This window comes from Schistocerca americana, chromosome 4 (assembly GCF_021461395.2).
Source record: "Schistocerca americana isolate TAMUIC-IGC-003095 chromosome 4, iqSchAmer2.1, whole genome shotgun sequence".
NCBI classification, from domain to species: domain Eukaryota; kingdom Metazoa; phylum Arthropoda; class Insecta; order Orthoptera; family Acrididae; genus Schistocerca; species Schistocerca americana.
Window position 1 is genome coordinate 435470530 of NC_060122.1, and position 20486 is coordinate 435491015.

At 37.4% G+C, this 20486-nt stretch overlaps 1 protein-coding gene across 1 annotated transcript; it reads right to left on the reverse strand.

Annotated features, from left to right (window-relative positions):
- Nucleotides 1–532: 532 nt before the first annotated feature.
- On the reverse strand, nucleotides 533–19571 carry LOC124612350 (dr1-associated corepressor). Its single transcript, XM_047140503.1, has 5 exons — nucleotides 19366–19571; nucleotides 18960–19032; nucleotides 13157–13250; nucleotides 10404–10556; nucleotides 533–2292 (listed from the first exon to the last, which is right to left on the reverse strand). Exons 1-5 carry the CDS (start codon nucleotides 19405–19407, stop codon nucleotides 1818–1820), a joined length of 837 nt encoding a protein of 278 aa, XP_046996459.1. The 5' UTR covers nucleotides 19408–19571; the 3' UTR covers nucleotides 533–1817.
- Nucleotides 19572–20486: the final 915 nt, after the last annotated feature.

Sequence of the window (20486 nt, forward strand, 5' to 3'; positions counted from 1 at the left end):
GCCAATGGTTCACTAGAGAATCTTTTAGGCCTAAACTGAACTAAAAAGCAGAAGAATGTATGCTTCTGATAACAATGCTACATTCCATACTGATGTTACTTCTCTCATAAAATTATTTTTGTAAATACATTTTTAGAAACACCTATACTGTATCTCACACTTTAGATTTAGAGCACAATGTCAGCAAATGTTTCTGGGTAAAAATTGACAAGTTTTATTGATTTTTTTCCCAAAATGAGAGTACACTCAGTAAATTACAGAGCTTGAAAATTCTCACTTAAGATAAGACTGGAGAACATGAACAGATACTGTCCATAACAAAAATACTCATGCACATATTGTTACTACATACTATGCACATTTAACTTTGATATGGTGATGCATTGTGACACGTAGATATCAACTACTACTACTAATTTCTTTTAAATGAGTGCTCATTCAGTATTACAAATTTTAATGGCGTTTTTTTCTTATTCTTATATTTTAAAAATAAATAAAAATTTCTAATCATTATACACTAGAATTTTCTCAATTGTTTTACTAAAACGTGAAAAGACATTAAGGACTGTACAGTTCCAAATTATACAACAAAGATGGTAAACACAGCCAAAGTATTTTTGTATACTGTTAATGTTTATGACTGAAAGTATTTGACACAAAGGATATTCAAAACATTACAAGTCTACATGAGTATTCTGCAATGCACTATTTCAACAACATGTTCTGCTTTCTACAGTCTCTGCAAGTTACATGTAATTACTTGGTTTGACCTATTTCAGTTCTGAACTGAAATGGGCACACTCTTATAAAGCAAAATGGTAGTGCAGAATGCACAACATTTGTTGCTTATTTGTCTTCAATACTAGCTAAAAGAAATACAATCATGGGACTTTCTCAATATTTCATTAACAGCAGCCTTATACTAAAAAGGACCATCACTGCCATTAATGACACATAATGTCAAAGCAAATTCAAATATGAATACAAAAGACAGTATAAATTTTAATAGTTTATGCAGCTTACAGAATATTGCATTGTAGTAATGTGCAAAGATTGTTCTACATACATATTCATATGTAAATCCTTACAGATGAAGCCTAAATGAAACACACATGTGAAATATGCTTTTGCAATATTTCCATGTATATTTTTTTTGGTAATTTGAACTGTACTAGAAACAAATACTATGCAATATAAGAAACAATACGAAAAGCCATTCCGGTGAACTTTACAAAACAGAAATACGAACAGAACATGTTTTAAGTTTATTCCACATTTTTCACAAGGAGCACATACATAAAAATATTACAAATAAAGCCATACAAAAGGCACAAAATTTTTAAGACAAATATTAACAACAAAATTATCAAACACACACAATTAAAATTAAATGAGCAGTGCCAAAGATTTCAGTACTAGAGCTGAAACTTTTGCCTTTTTATTACAAGTTTTTTTTTTTGAAAACTTCAAAAAGCTGCAAGTAACTACATACAAAAAAACATAAAAGTAAATGTTTCACTGTCATTATGCACTGTTCCCGCAACACACCATCTGAAAGAAGAACCTACTGATCACCCTTTTTGTACAGGTGACCTATGCAAATATCGAACACTGTTCTTCCTACACTGATCAGTACCTTCAACAATAGTGTGTACGCTTTCAATGACGTTCCACATACACAAAGTGCCTGATTGTATTCCTACTGTAATGTAGCAATTTATGGTTTAAAACCACATTTGTCAAAGAACATACATTACTGCAAAATTAGAAGTTGGTCTCTTCAGTAATTTGTTATCTTTAACTCACCACCACAACTATTAAGTTGTATCACAGTCATCATCTAATGCAATGCTGACCTCAGTTTTAACATACTGTGGTATAACAAGAGGTGTCTGGGCATTGAAAGCACCAATAGCAGTCTCACCACTGCTGACAGTATCAATCACAGAAGTGATACCTGTTGCAGTGCTACACAGCAAGTTTGATTCAACTCTTTCAGGCTTGATTGCTTCTACTACTGGCATGACAACAGCAGCTGGTTGAGGTGAGTCAGCTGGCGTAACATGGAAGATAGAACCCCTTCCAATTGTACCTTCAGATGTGACTGGAACCTGACCATAACTTGGACTAGAGTCATCAGTTTCTTTGTAGAAATTAGCATGCAGCTGATTCGTTACAACAGCTGGGACAGTCTGAACAGGCAACGGATGAGACATAATTGGTGTTGGTGTTACAGACTCCTGTCCCATCTCTTTCTTTACATCTGTTTCAGGTAGTCTTCGGGTGCCCACACTGTATAACAACAAAATACAAATATTAATTTTAGAAACAAATTCAAAACTTTTAGTACCCACACACAACAATTTTTTTAAAAAAGAAAAGTAACAATGATATACAGCAGCATATGCAAACCTCTGTCATATTATCATACAACTCCAAACTTACAAATCTCTGTCCATGCCCTATACTTTCATCAATCAAAAAAAGTAGGATGGGGCAAAACTGATCAACTTATGGCTGTCACATTTCCTTTTTAACCAGAGATTTAACTACCAAGGGTGCACTTCATTTGTAATTTCAGCAGCATGTCCCAAGTATAAAAAGACAGTGACATTCATCCAATATGCTACTAATATGACAAGAAACTATATAAAAATAAACATCATTAACACACTCTTTTTGGATTACAATGACTAATACATTTAAGTACAGTATATTCAGAAAGAATGCAGGTACATGAATTAAAATTGATGAACTAAGAAACAATACAATTTTGTTGGTTGTCACATTTTTCTTTGAATACTGGACGGATCTGTTCATTTAGAGAAAAAAAAGTTGACACACAATAGACACTCCCAGGCAAATTATGTGTTGTTGTTACTGTGGTCTTACACTTGAAGATTGGTTTGATGAAGGTCTCCATACTAGTCTATCTTGTGCAACTCTCTTCATTTCTGTGAACTACCACAACCCACATGCTTTTGAACCCATTTACTACATCCAAGCTTTTATCACCGTCTACAATTTTTACCCCTTCCCCCCTCATTTCATTATCAAATTGAGGATCCCTGATGCATGGAGTGTTTTATCAACCAGTATCTTCCTTTAGCCAAGTTGTGCCACAAATTTCTTTTTCCTCAATTCAATTCTGCACCTTCAAATCTTCATTCTTCTGTACCATCACATTACCAGAACTTCTATTCTTGCCTTGTCTGAGCTGCTGATTGCTCTAATTTTATGCCCGTACCAAGCTACACTCCATACAAATACCTTCATAAAAGACTTCCTAACACTTAACTTTATATTCTATGTTAACTAATTTCCTTTTTCCAGAAACTTTTTTTGGCTATTGGCAACCTGTATTTGATATACTATTTACTTCAGCCATCATCAGTTAGCTGCTCAAATAACATTCTTTTATGGTCTCATTTCCTATTCTCTCGCATTGCCTGATGTAAATCAACTACATTCCGCTACCCTTTTTTTGCTGTTGTTGGTATTCACCTTATAACCTCTTTTCAAGAGAGTGTTCATTCCCTTCAACTGCTCTTCCCAGTCCTTTCCCAGCTCTGACAGAATTATAATGTCATCGGCAGGCCACAAAGTTTTATTTCTTCTCCTTGAACTTCAATTCTCTCTCCAAATTTCTCCTTGGCGCCCTTATTCTCCCTCACTTCTCAAATACTACTTTCCTCTCACATTCTTCCACTCTTATAAATACAGTCTGGTTTTTGCAAAAGTTGTAGATAACTTTTTGCTACCTGTATTTTATCCCCACTACTTTCAAAATTTCAAAAAGTGTATTCTAGACAAGATAGTCAAAACTTTTCTATAAGTTTACAAATGCTATAAAGATTTTGTAACATGTTTGCTTTTCTTCAGCCCGCCTTCTAAGATAAATTATAGGTACAGTATTGTCCTGTGTGTTATTACATTTCTCTGGGACCCAAACTGATCTCCATTCGGGACAGCTTCCATCAACTTTCCCATTCTTTTATAAATAATCTGTGTCAGTATTCTGTACCCACAATTTATTAAAACTGATAGATAATGGAGAGACAGTGAAGGTTTTGGGCAATTGGTAAGAAGAGTTGGTCAACAAGAATGAAAAATTTTTCAGTAGCAACACCATAATCAGTTGCAATGGGGCACCCAAGATTGTTGGGTTCGTGGATTTTGGTGTGCATGAAAGATGGGTATGCAGGGTGTTAATGGGGTGGAGAGGGAGATGGTATCAAGGAGGCAGGTTCCGGGACGAGCCTAAGGATTTCAGTGGGGTTCTGAGATAGGATCACTATGACAGAGTTTGTAAATGGAAGAGTCAGACAGTTGGGTGAAGCCTTCTATCAGGTAGTCCCTGCAATTCATCACGACACAGCATGTAATGCAGTCTTAAACAGCTATGACCAATGCAACAGGGTGTCACAAAAGTAGGCACTATAACACTGTCAGGGCTGGTGAAGCCTGCACACAGCAAAGGCGATAGGGAGAATGTGGGAGAAGATGCACATGGACAAAACAGGAGAGACAATGTACACGTAAGTTCTAGACAGTAACAAAGGAACACAGAACACAAGGTTTAGGTATAATTTTGGAAATTTTGAAAGTAGTGGGGATAAAATACAGGTAGCAAAAAGTTATCTACAACTTTTGCAAAAACCAGACTGCACTTATAAGAGTGGAAGAATGTGAGAGGAATCAACTGGTGGCTCCTGTTTTGTCCATGTGCATCTTCTCCCATGTAGGACAATTCTGATAGAATGTAAATTATTTAGGAATAAAGCAGACCACTCACCGAATAGCAGAAGCATTGAGTTGCTGACAGGCACACAGAAAAAAGATGTAAAACACACTAGCTTTCGAGATAAATTCTTTGTCAAATTGGAGCCCCCCTCCTCCTCCCCCACCACACACCCCTGCCTATGTCCAACATTGTACCCACTGGACACACAATGCCAGGATTTACTTACGCAGTGGGGCTACAGCGCGACGGAGATTGTGTCGAGTAGGGTGTGGGTGGTTAGCAGCTTGCAGTGAGTGTGGCAGGTGCTTGGACTAGGCAGGTAATGCATGGGTAGTGGAGAGAGTGAGGTACAGTGCACGTTGAAGGTGATGTCAAGATGTAGATTGGATATTGGATGGGGATGACAGGGTAGAGGAAAAGGAAACTGTTGGGTGGCAGGTGTGAGAACAGTGGGACAACACAGATTGAGGCCGGGTAGGCCACAGGAGCAAAAGATGCATTGCAAGCATAATTCAATCTGCACGGTTCAGAAACAGTGACAGTGGAGGGAAGGATCCAGATAGCCCAGGTTGCAAAGCAACGATTGAAACGAACACGTTGTGCCACTGGGTGGTCAACTTTGTTCTTGGCCATTAATTCTGGTGGACAGCAGTCTGGTTGTCATATTGACATAAAAAGCTGAGCAATGATTGCAGCGGAAGTGGTATATTAAATGGCTGCTTTCAAAGATTGCTCTGCATCTGATGGAGTAAGATAAGCTTGTGAGAGGACTGGAGTAGGAAGTGCTAGCTGAATGGATTGGACAGTCCTTGCACAAGAATCTTCCACAAGGATACGATAACTGTGGCATAGGGGTGGGAATGATCTTGAGTAGGATGTCCTTCATTTCTGGGCATGGTGAAAGATACTCAAAGCCCTAATGAAGGACATGGTTCAGTTGTTGCAGTACAGGGGGGTGTGGGCTGACAAAGGAGGTGCTCCTTTGTGGCTGGTTCTTGGGGTTGATGGGAGGATTAATGGTGTGTGAGGATGTGGCATGGAAATCCTGTTTGGAGACAAGGCTTAGGGGCTAGAGCTTGTCTGTGAAGGCCCTCATGAGACCTTCAGCATACTGGGCAAAGGAGTTCTCATCACTGCAGATACTGCTGTATCCTCTCAGCCACTGGGCACCCACTTGCAGCCCCTCTTCCTACATCCCCCCCCCCCCTCTATCCACCCCACTCAATAAACCCACACACCACCCAGTCCACCTGCCAAAAACTAGCTTGACAAACGATTTATTCCACAAGCTAGCAAGTTTTCTTTCTCTCTTGTGTGGGCACCTGTCAATGACTCAACATTTTTGCTATTTGTTCAGCGATCTCCTTTACTCTTAAATTATTTACACCCCACCAGAAATTTTTTACATAATTACACCATCCTTCTTAAAATTTGAAGATATTTTGCCATCTCATGTATATTGCATACAAGGTGGGATAGTTTTATCATGGCTGGATCTCCCAAGGACTTACACAATTCTGAGGCAGTATTGTCTCCTCCAGGAGATTTATTTTGACCTATTTCTTTTAGAGCTCCGTCAAATTCTTCTCGTAGCATCATATCATTCACCTACAACATCACTTTCTATAACATTATCTTCAAAAGTTACTCCTTCTATGTATTCCTTCCACCTTTCAGTCTTCCCTTCTTTGCTTAGTACTGGCTTTCCACCTGAGCTTATACCATTTATACAGTTGATACACTTTGTTCTTAGGTTTCTCTTAATTTTCTTACCACTGAATCTATTTTGCTGCAGTCCTGGATGCCTGCTTCTAAAGCCTTGGATTTCACATCTAGTCATTCCTGCTTTGCCAGATTGCACTTCCATTATCCTTATTTCTTAGATGTGTCTATTCATTTTCGCTAGCTTCAAATGTGTTTTCATATTTACTCCTTTCATCTGTAACATTCAATCTCTCATGCATTATCCAAGGCTTTTTACTGGGCCTTGCCGCTCTTCCTATCCGATAATCAGCCACATTCACCATTTCATCCGTCAAGAGCACTCATCATTCTTCTTCTATTGTCTTCCTTACCCTTATTTCAGTTAACTGTTGCCATGTGCTGCTCACTTTAAAGCTCTCAACAACTTCCTGTTATTTCAATTTATACAGATCCCTTCTTCTTAATTTCCAACTGGGTTGTTATAATTAAATAATGGTGTTGCAAGTGCTGCAGTGTGGCCTGCATACACTGCAGGACACTGGAACATTGTAGGTATGTTCACTAGTCGGAGCACTCGCAGAATATGCTGAAAAAATATTCCCACTTTCTGCCACCAGGTGAAAAAATGGTGCTGTAAGCAGTCAGAAAGTGAAATGTTTCCTGTTTTGACGTCAGTATGCTGTTTGTCACTTGGCGACACATGCTGATTTCTTTTGTGAAGTGACCATTGGTGTAAAGGATTAAAAAGGTTGAAGTTTTACATATGAAACACAATGGCTGTTAAGAAGAAAGATCATGCACTGTTGGAAAAGATTTTTTATCAGAATGGCAACAGCAGCAGCACCGCATTGCGTAAATGCGCCAACAGAAACATCTTCAAAGGTCAGTAAATGGACTACAGAATATGATCAAGATATTTGAAGAGCCAGGTGAATTAGGTAGTGTAGCAGGAGGATGGAGGAAGCTGATTCTCATGATAGTTGATAAATAAAGTTGCTGTAGTTATAGCTAACTGTGAAGCACATGCTTCAAATTCTGCAGCCAGTTATCAAGCTGATGAGAATTCTGTCTCCCTGGTCAATAATTCCAAAGATTTTGTGGCACATTTTACCCTGGTATTCCTACAAGATTTAAAATGTCCATCATGAAGTCCCAGGATTTGCTGTGATCTTGAACTCTGTCTTTTGCCACACATAGAAATAGACGACAGGCTATCTTTAGATGGACAAGGCACATTTCAATCTGCACAGTCCGTGAAAGCACAGAACTGTTGCATATGGAACTCTACTCAATCACATATTGTGCAGAAACAGTCACTGCGTTTAGCTTACGTGGCTGTGTAGTGTGGTTTCAGAAGCTCTTTCATTCTTGGTCCGTTTTTCTTTGAGAAGATGACACCTCGCAGGCCAGTTAGGTGTACAGTGACACCTGCACATTATAAGAACTTCCTTGTCCAACACGATTCCAGCTTTGCAAGAACCTAACTGTGTCCATACCACTATTTATATGAAAACTGGCTTTCCACATCTCCCAATCTAAATCTATGCGATTCCTGACTGTGGGAATGTCTGAAAGACTGTATCTATCAGGGGTGTAGCTGGACTCTTCCTGGACAGGACAGCATATGATGACGTCACTAATTAAACCAGATATGCTGCAGTGCCCTGTTACAAATCCAGTATGTTACAGAGTGAGGAGACCATAATGAACATAAGTTATAGTTTGTGGCCATATCCTAATAAACGTCCCAGGACCACTGTAATTACGTGTTTGATCGTTCCTCCCCTTTTCCTGCACGCACACCACATTTTGACTGCTTACAGCACCAGATTTTCATCTGTTGGCAGAAAGGGGAAGTATTATTTTTTCAGCATATTCCCTGAGCCCATCAATCAATGAACATACCTACATCTTTTCAGCATCATCTGATGTATACAGCTCACACTGCAGCACTCAGAACACCGTCAGGTTAATTATAGACACCCAGTAACTTAAAGCTAAACAAGCACCACAGTAGTATGAGTTTATATGCCAACTCTCTCCAAAGACGGCTAAGAGATTGAAACAAGGTATGGCGAGGAAAAAAAAATTATTCGTATAGTTAAAGAAGAGGAAAATTTAACTGTGATGGGGAAATTAAATTTGATAGTAGAAAATAAGAGAAAATGAGAAAAGATAGGGGAAAAGATAGGAGAATATGGACAGGTGGGAATGAATGAAAAAGGTACCCCTTGGTAGAATATCACATGCAGCATAATTTAATCAACACCAACAGTTGGTTTAAGAATGAGGAAAGAAAGTTGTAGACATGGAAGAGATTTGGGGACGCTGGAAGGTTTCAGATTGATTATACAATGGTACGACAGAGATTTGATTTCAGAACCATATTCAAATTGTAAGAAATTTCCAGCGACAGTTGTGGACTCTGGCCATAAGTTATTAACTGTAAGATTAAAAAAGAAGAAACTCCAAAATGTCTAGGAAATTAAAGATATGGGACCTGGATGTGCTGTACGAACCAGAGGTTGTCTAAAGTTTCAAAGGTCATATTAGACAACAGTTGACTGAAACAGAAGAAAGAAATACAGTAAAAGACAGATGGGTACCACTGAAAGATGAAATGTGAATTCAGCAGAAGGTCACACAGGTAAAAACACAAAGTGCAATAGAAATTCTGTGATATCACAAGAGATATTTTTAATGAAAGGAGAAAATATAAAAATGCAGTAAATGAAGACAAAAGGGAGTTCAGACATCTAAACAATGAATTGATGGTAAGTGCAAACTGACCACACAGGAATGGCTAGTGGACAAATGTTACACCTAGAGATGCACGTAAAACTAGGAGAAATACAGATACCACCCACAGAAAAATTAAAGAGGCCTTTGGAGAAGATCGAAGCAGCTGTGTGAATATCAAGAGCTCAGACACAAAACCAGTACTAAACAACGAAAGGGAAGTTCCAAGACTGAACGAATATAAAGAAGGCCCCTAGAGCAGACATTCTTTCAGAACTATCACGAGAGCCAGCTACGACAAAATATTCCACCTCATGTACAAGATGCATGAGACAGGCAAAATAGCCTCAGATTTAAAGAAGAGTAATAATTCCAATTCAAAACAATGCAGGTGCTGACAGGTGTGAATATTACCAAACTATCAGTTTACTGACACAACCTATTTACAGATGAGTGGAAAAAGTGGCAGAAGCCAACATTAGGAAAGATCACTTTGGGTTCCAGAGAAATGTAGGAACACGTTACATGTGAGGCAATACTGATCCTATAACTTACCATAGAAGATAAGTTAAAGAAAGGCAAACCAATGCTTATAGCATTTGTAGACTTAGAAACAGCTTTTGACAATGTTGAATGGAACATACTCTTTGAAATTCAGTAGCTAGCCGGAGTAAACTACAGGAAGTGAACGGTCATTTACAACTTGTACAGAAACCAGACAGCAGTTTATAAGAGTCAAAGGGCATCGCAGTAGTTGAGGAGGGAGTGAGACAGGGTTGCAGTCTATCCTTGACATTATTCAATTTGTACACTGAACACACAGTTGTGGACGAAAAGAAAAACGAAAGAAAAATTTGAATAAGAAATGAAAATTCAAGGCGAAGAAATACAAACTATGGTGTTTGTCATGGACAATGCACTCCTGTCAGAGACAGCAAAGGACTTGGCAGAACTGTTGAAAAGAACAGATATGGACTTGGAAGCACAATATAAGATGACCACTGAAAACTATGTAACTCTAACCCACAACTAGAACATGGTTCAAACAAATAGCCAGGCCACCAGGAAGTCATTCATCACAATAATTAACTTTTCCACCACACGCAAGTTATTTACTGTTAAGTAATGTTGCAAGACATATATACTTGGATTACTTCAAAAACAAAGCTAGCTTTAAGAGACTGCTTAATTCTGTAACTGTATATAAATGTAATACCTTAAATCAATGTAACCTGCAGTGTTTCCACAGGGTGGGCTTGGAAGAAATGGTGAATTTCCCTCTTCACCATCACAGCTGGCAACATCAGGTAAATTTTTTACTAGATCTTTCAGAAAATCAAAACGACTTTCTGACAGAATACACTGTTTCCTGTAAGGCAGATCAGAAGGACAAAAATAATTTAATTCTGAATTCAATTGCATGGACACAAAGGAGACACCAGTACTGCTATTAAAGTCTATTTTAAATAAAAAGTCAAATTACTGTTTCTGAACATGTTTCTTGAATTTATTTTTAGCTTGGGTCATAGCATCAATGCCCTACAACATGTAAGCAAAGATTCAGAATGTTTCCTTCTGCACTTGCTCCCTGTAGTGTCCATCAAATGAAACAGTACCCTCATGGAAGCCATAAGCATTTTTCAAAGTGAAAATGCACCAATAAGAGCATGGCCATGAACAAGAGACTACTGTGATTTATCAAACGCAGAATTGTACTGTTAGAACTTAAACAAAATTTCAGTGATTTGAGAGTCTATACAAAGCAGAAGAATTCATCTACTCACAGCAATGCTATAAAGAATTTATAAAGAACTCTCCCTCTTCACCACATGCTGCTTCTGTGTACCCATTAACCACCCCAGCCAAGACCATTATTCACTGCATAAGCCAAAAGTTCTCTACTCTGTTGTTTAAGCAAAACCTGGCCTAATTTGTCCAATAGATTAGCCTCCTTTGAAATGCTATTAAATGTACTTTAAATGTGCCTGTCGGTGGCTCAATGCCTGCTCTATGTGGTAAGCAGCAATCTACCATATTTCAATGTTGTTATTCAACCCCACAATTTCTATCATTTGATTTAGAGTAATATATTACGTTGTATTTGGTTTGGTCATAAGGATCTTTTGGAAGACACTGACAGCTCAATTTTAATTCCCACATCAAAATGAATAGGTTTTGTACTTGATTGTTCTTGTGATTAAAATACAGCCTTCCTTGTGGTTACAAAGGATGCTTCATATCTAAGACAAAGGTTGGATGAAATCATTACTATCAAAATGAGCTCAGTCAGCCGAATAGAAATTTTTTTTCTCTTGGCACATTTTTATCTCATTAACATAAATTACCGAGTTATCTCATTTTTATTATTTTTATAGGAACTTGAAATCCTGAGCATATGTGGGCAATTTAAGGTCAAATATTTGAAGAACTAAAACTTCACTCATATCTGTTTCAGCATTGATAATTAAGTGTTTGGCCACTAGAGAGCATCCACTCCTACATTTGTAGCTGGTGGTCATGTTTTGGTTGAAGTGGTTACCACTAGTTATCGCCTTTACTGTGCACAGCTTTGGATACACGATAACAAAACATGTGCTTTCTGCCTCTGTCTTGTATCGTTGTTTAGCCTGTGCAACAGAAAATGGATCATTAAGAGATCCTCAGATTGACTTCTAATTTTGTGGCTCAGAAAGAGAAGAATGTGATGTCACTTTATTGGAGACTGAAAATAAGGACAGTTGTCACATGATTGACAAGTGTTTGCTAGTGGTATGAGATAACTATGTTTACTGTGCTCCACAAGTTCCATCAAAATTTTCGTTCAAAGGGAACCATAGTGAAATACAAGTTTTGACCTCATATCTACAGAAAAGCTAAAAAATGGCTAAGTTTCAGGATATTTTAAACAAAGTGCAGTGCACAAGTATATTCGGTATTTTATTAATGGTGATCTTCAAAAAAATTTAAATTATTCTGGGGTTAACAGCTATCTTTATAATTATGTCCATATATAATGTCATTCATTAATAAAAAAAAAAACACTATTTTTGGAATATAATTTGTAAAAAAATGAATACACTGGGGATTTAAGGCCATCGCAACAGCCACCTATGGTCTCGTGACCAGAACCTTCACCACTGATGTCCATACTTTGAATGTCAAGTGTGACTCGTTTCAGTCATTACACCCATTCTCATCATATTCACCTACAGTAAGTAGATCTATGTTTTATAAATGCACTTGTGGAAGAATGAAAATGAGAGTGAAGTCTAATGTGTGTTGCATTTGATTTAATATAACAGGACTATTAAAGATTCCAGATGAAGTCTTTTGTTTTACCTACTAACACTAAGGCTGGGGACACTATGTAACTAACGCTATTTCTTATAATAGTGTATATAATACCAATTACTATCAGCATGAATAATGATGTCTTAAACACTTGAAGAACACAGTTTTAATGCACAATAACCATTTTCAACCAACAAAGTAACAGTTCAGTTCAGAAGCTAAAAATAAAAAAAATTAGGCTAATAGTAAAACGCACATAAATGAGACATATAATTATTACAATACATCATTCACTAGTGAAGAACCTGACACAACCAACAATGTTAGCTGAACAAGAATAACATGACCTGTGAATTTCAGGGAGCTAATGGATAGGAAAAACACACAGGGGATAGGAAAAATATAAAGAAAATGATTTATCTTAGCTATCTGAGAACAATACAAAAACCACAAAAATTTTATGTTCAGAAACAAGCAGTTGACAGCACACAATATAAGCATTCCTAATCAATTTCTCAATATAGTAAGTTTGCAGTCACACTTGACAAAGTGCAGATCAATACGTGTTTCTTCTAATACCTAACACTATTCTTTATCATTACACTAACTTAAATAATTATAGCAAGTATTGCACAAAGTTAATTCAATCAGGAACCAACAAGACAGCAATATACTTACATGTGAGATGGACTCAAAGTCTTTGCATTTTTAGCACTCGTAATTTCCATTGCCTTTTTGAGCAGAGATTCTACAAAGAGCTCCAATGTTCTGGGTACAAGAGTTAAGAAAACATGCTGAAGAAAACTGGATAGTGAAGTTCGCCATTTGTTACGTCTAGGTGTTGGCCATAGATAGCTGGTTAGTTGTCAGAACCACATACAGTGCTACAGTTCATACCAAGATCAGCTTAACAGTGATAGGCAGTTGAGGATGGAAAGGAGTGGGGAAGGAGGCAGAAGATTTTATTGTTTTATCACTATGCACTAATGCAATACAGCCCTGTTAGTAGCAGCCGTTCAGTTCTATACCAAGTACATTTATACATGCACATGCAGTACTGAGTTTACTTAGCAGGATCCTAGTAGTCTTAGCTAACTGAGCACAGAAGAGAGGGTATGACCAAACAGGTGCTCTAATTGGTAAATGGAAATGTCGTGTGGCTAGGGCCTCCCGTCGGGTAGACCGTTCGCCTGGTGCAGGTCTTTCGATTTGACGCCACTTCGGCGACCTGCGCGTCGATGGGAATGAAATGATGATGATTAGGACAACACAACACCCAGTCCCTGAGCGGAGAAAATCTCCGACCCAGCCGGGAATCGAACCCGGGCCCTTAGGATTGACAGTCTGTCACGCTGACCATTCAGCTACCGGGGCGGACTCTAATTGGTTATTGCTATGGTAGCTGTCCTGTAAACAACTACCTGTACGTCACTTTGTTATTCCAATCGAAATATAATTGCAGAATGGCTGGTCCATGACATGGCTGCTTTCAACTGTGGCCCTAACCTTCACTGGATGAGAAAAAAGAGAATGAACTAGAGTAGGAAGTGATGGGGGTACGCAATTGGGAGGAGGAGTGGAATAGGGTTAGATTAATGGAGACATACTTTTGCTCCACAGAGCCATAGTGAGAGAACCTCACAAAGTTGAATTTGTCAAAATACAAGAATATATAATGTACAAAAAAAGCTCTACACTAATGTTCCTACACAACAAGTAAAACAAATCTTATGCTTTCATTTTTGAGAGAATACTGAAAGTCGAAACAAACATGTAACTTTTTATACACTAAGGTAAACACAATAATTCCTAGTATGCTGTAGCTACATATCATTGGACAGAAAGCAGTTTACAAAATTTATTTACACTAATTACTTCACTAACTAACTGAAGATGAAAAGAAGTAAGATTTTACATAATCCCCACATTATCTGATATTAATAATAATACTTAACAACATATGCATCAACTGCTTCTATTAAGAAATTCATCAATTGAGTACAAAGGGTTAGCCACCAATAACTCCTTTAGGCTCCTCTTAATTTGACTTTATTAGTAGCTAAACATCTATGGTTGCTGAAAAGTTCTTGAATGTGTGTGTTCCTGAAAAATGGATACATTTCTAGAGCAAAGTAAGTGAATTCAAATCTTGTTGAAGATTATTCTTATTTATTGTTAGCACTAATTCCATGAACTGAGCTTTGAGGTAAAAAAAATAAAAATAAAAAAAATAAAAATACATTGCGAAGTTGTAGTTATAGTCGCTTGTTGCTTGAACTGACCTTAATAGAATGTTCTCAAGTTCACACCACAAATAATCCGTATTGTTTGCTTTGAGGCATGGAAAACTTTATCTTGACTAAATTAATTACCCCAAAAAATGATCCTTTATGACATTTTGGAATGAAAGTGTGTAATGTTTGGTAGTTTTTCCTACTTTTACATATCACTTATGCCTGCCACAATCTACACTGGAAGTAAATACTTGTTTAAGTGCTTCAACTGTTCTGTGGTGTGCTCCTCCCACATTCTGTATTCCCACAAATTAGTCGGACTTTTTGTGATGTCACTGTCAGACACCGCACTTGCTAGGTGGTAGCCTTCAAATCGGGCGCGGTCCGTTAGTATGCGTCGGACGCGCGTGTCGCCACTATCAGTGATTGCAGACCGAGCACCGCCGCACGGCAGGTCTAGAGAGACTTCCTAGCACTCGCCCCAGTTGTACAGCCGACTTTGCTAGCGATGGTTCACTGACAAATTACGCTCTCATTTGCCGAGACGATAGTTAGCATAGCCTTCAGCTACGTCATTTGCTACGACCTAGCAAGGCGCCATTATCAGTTACTATTGATATTGTAAATAATGTACAGACAAGAGCTACGTTCAACATTAATGGATTAAAGTTAAGTATTCTACCAGTTACCTCCTTTTTTCTAAGTTCTAATTTCCTTGTCCTGTTCCAGACCTCACGCCAGCCTGCGTGAGCTTAAACGCGTGCCTTTCGGCTTCCTCTCAATTTAGTGGATTGGTCTCCTGCCAATCCACAACACTTTTCTACGTGCTTATTGTCATATTTTAGACAAATACTGGGAGAAAACTCCCTTATAAGTTCAGAACTGTGTATAGTTTTCAAGCCCAGCATTAAATTAATTGAAACAATGTGCAAAATATGTCATGATTATTTAACACTAGTGTATATGCTCGAATTAAGGGAGCAACAAAAAATGTTTCAGAGCTGAAAAAAGTCTGAACACAATGTAATGCAACATCACTACAAAATAATGAACTACATATGGTTTCTACAACTGAAGGGAATAAAACCCCAATTTTTTTGTCTATGTACGCTGAAACTGACCCAACAAGCAAGTGAATAAAAACAATCAAAATATTTCTCATGTTATATTACGTCAGAGAAATGAGATGAACTGCTTGCAATTCAAATAAGGCAATGACACATTAACAATGACGATGACAATACAATCCATTATCTGGCACATAACTGTTCAAAGGGTGTGTTACAGACCATTTACTACCAAATGTATGACGGAGTTAAAGTTAATGGTCCACAAATGTGGAACTGATCATTTATTATCAATTCACTTGTCTTACTATTTGAAAAAAAGTATAACACAAACATAACCAAGGTCAGTTGCCAGTGTGCCTTTCCACTGCATGAATTTTATACATGACATGGATTCATAAGATCTCTTAATGAAGGTGAGGAATGTGATCCAAGGTCAGCAGTCTGTGAACCACTTATTATGGCCACAAGCAATCATTTACCTAAATTGGCACAAATGCACTATGATGTTGCTGTTGCTGGGTGTGGCTTCCCAATTAAACACAAACGCTTCACCTGAAACCATGGCTGAATTCAAAGATCACATATAGGATACTCAAAGGAAGCATGGAAAGAAGACTAGGGTTTAATGCCCTATTGACTACGAGAGCATGAGATACAGAGGGAAACTACAGCTGAAAATTCCCACCACAAAAATAAGAGAAATTATAATATTTATTCATAAAGAGAACATTAACCAGCCAACTTTAAAAGACCAAAGTACACAAGAAATGCAGCACCTAGCAAAATGCCCCACTATCAATTACACTTGCCTTTGTCTACCTCATTATGTTACTACACCTTGAACATTACACAATTTGAATAATACTCTTCAGGTACAAGGGGGTCATCGATTGACGTACTTCACACACTTATTAACAGCTTACAGCACTGCCAAGTGACTTGATATTTCTGATTAGAGCCTGACTGCAATCTTTTTGTTCAAATTTTGTACTGTCCTGTTGGGAGAGCAGAACCATAAAAGAAGCAATTTTTAATTAAGTCCAACAACAGAGAATGGAAGTTCTGGTATACTCTGGTAGTTATTTACTTTTAAAATAGAGTGGCACTGTGCAAATGTTTCATTAATATACTTTCAGACCTGAATAATAATAAAATTCTGAATCAAATGTCTTAAGGAATACACTAACCTAAGTGTTGATTCACTAAGAGATCAGTGACAAAGTAATTTTAAAATTAAGAAATATTCAATGTTAAGCACCTTCATGATTAAAAAGGAAAGGAAGATATGAAGATTCAATGCAGGAAGAAATACAGGAATATGAAAATTGGATCACCTATGATGACTTTAGCATTTTCTATTCTAATATTACATCAGTATTTGAATTTTCATCAGTAGTTATGTTTTTACCAACCTTCTACTCTACTGTGTGGGTAAATAAATAAAAACTAATAACTTCTTTTTTCAGCCATTAGTTCTCCTTGGTTTCTTGCACTACTCACAACTCACAATTTAAGAACCTCTTCCTTGTCTGAGCTTCACATTGCACTTTCAAGCTGGACTATAGCAGAGCCAGGACCACAGTCCTGATCATGTCCAGCTGCAGTCACAGCAGTGTTTCGCTACCTTATAGTCTGGCAACATGTCCGTTTTGCATGATAGTTTCAGCTAAGCAATGGAAGACAATAAATGAGGCAATGCATTTTGTTGAAACTGAAATCACTTTCTTTTTTGCTGATGTTACAAATAGGTCACAAATTACGAGGTTAGAGTCTGACAGCACAGCTGAAACTGCTGCAGCAATTAAATTTATAATTTTAATAGTGACACACAAATTATCTGGTTGTGATTAGATTGGACTGACAGTTTCACTTACAAATATTAAATTAACAATCTTTGTTGTGACATATATTTCACTGTTTCTTCTAAAAACACCACAGATTAATGAGATTTGGTTTGGACCTAACACACAGGTTAAATTTGATTAATAATCTCGGCTGTGAAAATGTCTGCCTGTTATTTCAGAATGTGTTACGATTTTGGAGGTTGTGATATACTGACGTGAGAATGAGACAATATTTCTTCGCCCCTTATTTCGACAAACATTGCCTGTCTGCTGCTCTCTCATTATCTGTGTAAACACAGCAACTGACGTGAAGTTCCAAGTTATCCTGTGTCTAGGAAGTGTTAGTACAAAAGAAAATGGCAAATCCAATTGTGGTTTATCCTAACAAAAAATGGTTTGATATTTCACATGCATCAACTGTTTATCTATGGTTCCAGTGATGAGGAATATCTGGGATCTGATAACTACCACTGACAGAGAGACCTTAGTATGGATAATATACCTCATTAGACACTGCTAAGTTGTAAGTTCATTGCAAAGACATCAGATGTTCAACAGACTTAAATAATCCATTTGCTTGTAAAAACTTAAAGACTAAGCTGAAAATTTACTTTATGTAACTATAGTTTTCTTTATAACTTACTTAATTCATTATATATACTGATTACTGTCTCAGTAACATAATCTGTTTAAATATTTCCTTAGTGAGCACAAAGACCTCAACCTATTCTTTTATAGACGTTCAGCATCAGCAACCAGATAGGAATTTGGCTAATCAAAAATAACATTCAAGACGTTTTGTAAAATAGTAAAGCTTCCAAACACTTATTTCATTTCTACTTTATCAAAAACATTATTATTCAAGACATTATCATCGTGAAAAATAAACAGTAGATTTAACCTGTTTAACTTACACACACAAAGGTCAGTCCATCACGTGCATTTACAAAATTCCTGTCGTCGCACTGCAATATCATGTGTTAATGCTTTATGTGAATTCAAATCATATGCACTGTTTTGCAATTGCTGACGCAAATGATAATTAATGAGGGAGTAATCTATAAACTCTTGCCAGAGAAAAAGTCAAAAAACGATCAAGAAATATTGTGTTAGTTACTATAACTCACATTTTAAAAATGTTTATCTGACAAATTCGATATGCATGTACTATGGTTGTATTCGAAATAAAAATGTGTAATTTTACGATACAAAATTCGTTCATAAGAATAAAAAAGTAGCCTACCAACCAGGAAATATTAAAATATTTGTTCAATTTAAAGAATTACACGTCAGTTGTCCATAAACAACAAAGGATAAACAATGCAAAGGATATAGATTATGACAGGTACGGCTTGCGCCACTTTTCCCACTTCTTCATCTGTCTGCATGATCTTCTTAATACGACCCTATAACATAAACTGAATTTGCATCTTTTTCTTTTGTTAAAGAGAAAGGTAAACATGTAAACAATGAGGTTACAGCACAGTAAGAGCACGCTTTTACATTTATTTTTTAACTACATGATTGACGCTCTGTTAAAACAAATGTCTATTATTAATCATAACATAGTTCACTTAGATTTTAAATCTTTTGAATAGGTATCTATGTTAAGCAACTTGATAAATAATTTGGAAGTATGTTACAGTTGTGATCTCATGGTAAACGCGGACAGTTAAATAGTTTTCATTAACAAGTATCAATGATTTGTTTTGTAAACAATCAACATGTTTACTGCTTACCGCAGGAAACCGTGCGTTGTACTTTTTCTTCTTCGTTGGCATTTTGTTTGCTTGATGTTCAGTACAACACAATAACCAAGTAGATCAAAATACGTGTAACAAATCTCACCAATTCTCCTAAACTCTCTCGATATCTCGAACATATTTAAACATTCTGACCATAGATTCTTATAAACGTACAACTTCCTCGATATCTCGGATGTATGTTTACTGATTTGATGTGAAGCCTCTCGATATCTCGAACAAGCAGGAGTCGCACTCATGCACTGCGTGTTTGAGAGAAGAAAGTTTAGTGTGTAGTGAATAAGAGTTAACCACAACATAACATGACACTTTTTTTTTTAATAGATTGGAAACTGATCAGTGTAGAACGACGCTTCCCTTAAAAACTTTTGTAAATTTGGGTGGTGTGCTAGTAGTTATCCAAAAGTGACTGCACGATGGGTGCCGAGAAACCTGACCCTGGATCACAAGAGTGCAAGAATTGGGAATCAGCCTCGATCACTTGACGCGGTGCGACAGAGAGGGAAATAGGTTCCTATTAGGAATTATGACAGGCAATGAGAGGTGTGTGCCCCACTTTATCCTAGAATCTAAGGCTGTCTCAATGACGTGGAACGCCCCCATTGACGAACGAGGAAAAGATTCGAAGTGTCACACTAGTTGGAAAAGTTTATGGCCACGCCGTACTGGGACGCGAAAGGTGCGATTCTCCTTGATTTCTTCCAGCAAGGGGCCATCAGTGCGGAACACTACTGCGATACCCTCACACAGAGTTGGTCCGCCATTTGACGAAATAGACCAAGGGCTCTGGAGTGAATGTGTTGGATAACAACGCAAAACTACTTACGGCCAAGATTCGTCGCTTCGGGTGGTAAAATTTGGATAAAATGGCCTATAGCCCCGATATTGCACCAACGGACTTTCACTGGTCCCTGCATTGAAAGATGCGCTCTCGGGACTTTAGTTCCAAACTAATGCTGAGGTGGAGTGGATTGTGCAACATGTCCTTGCATCCCAGGGCACCGAATTTTAACAGAGTGGTTTTTTAAAACTGATTGCTCCGTACGACATATGTCGATGGCGACTACGTCGTAAAATAGTGCAAGGTGTATAGGTCA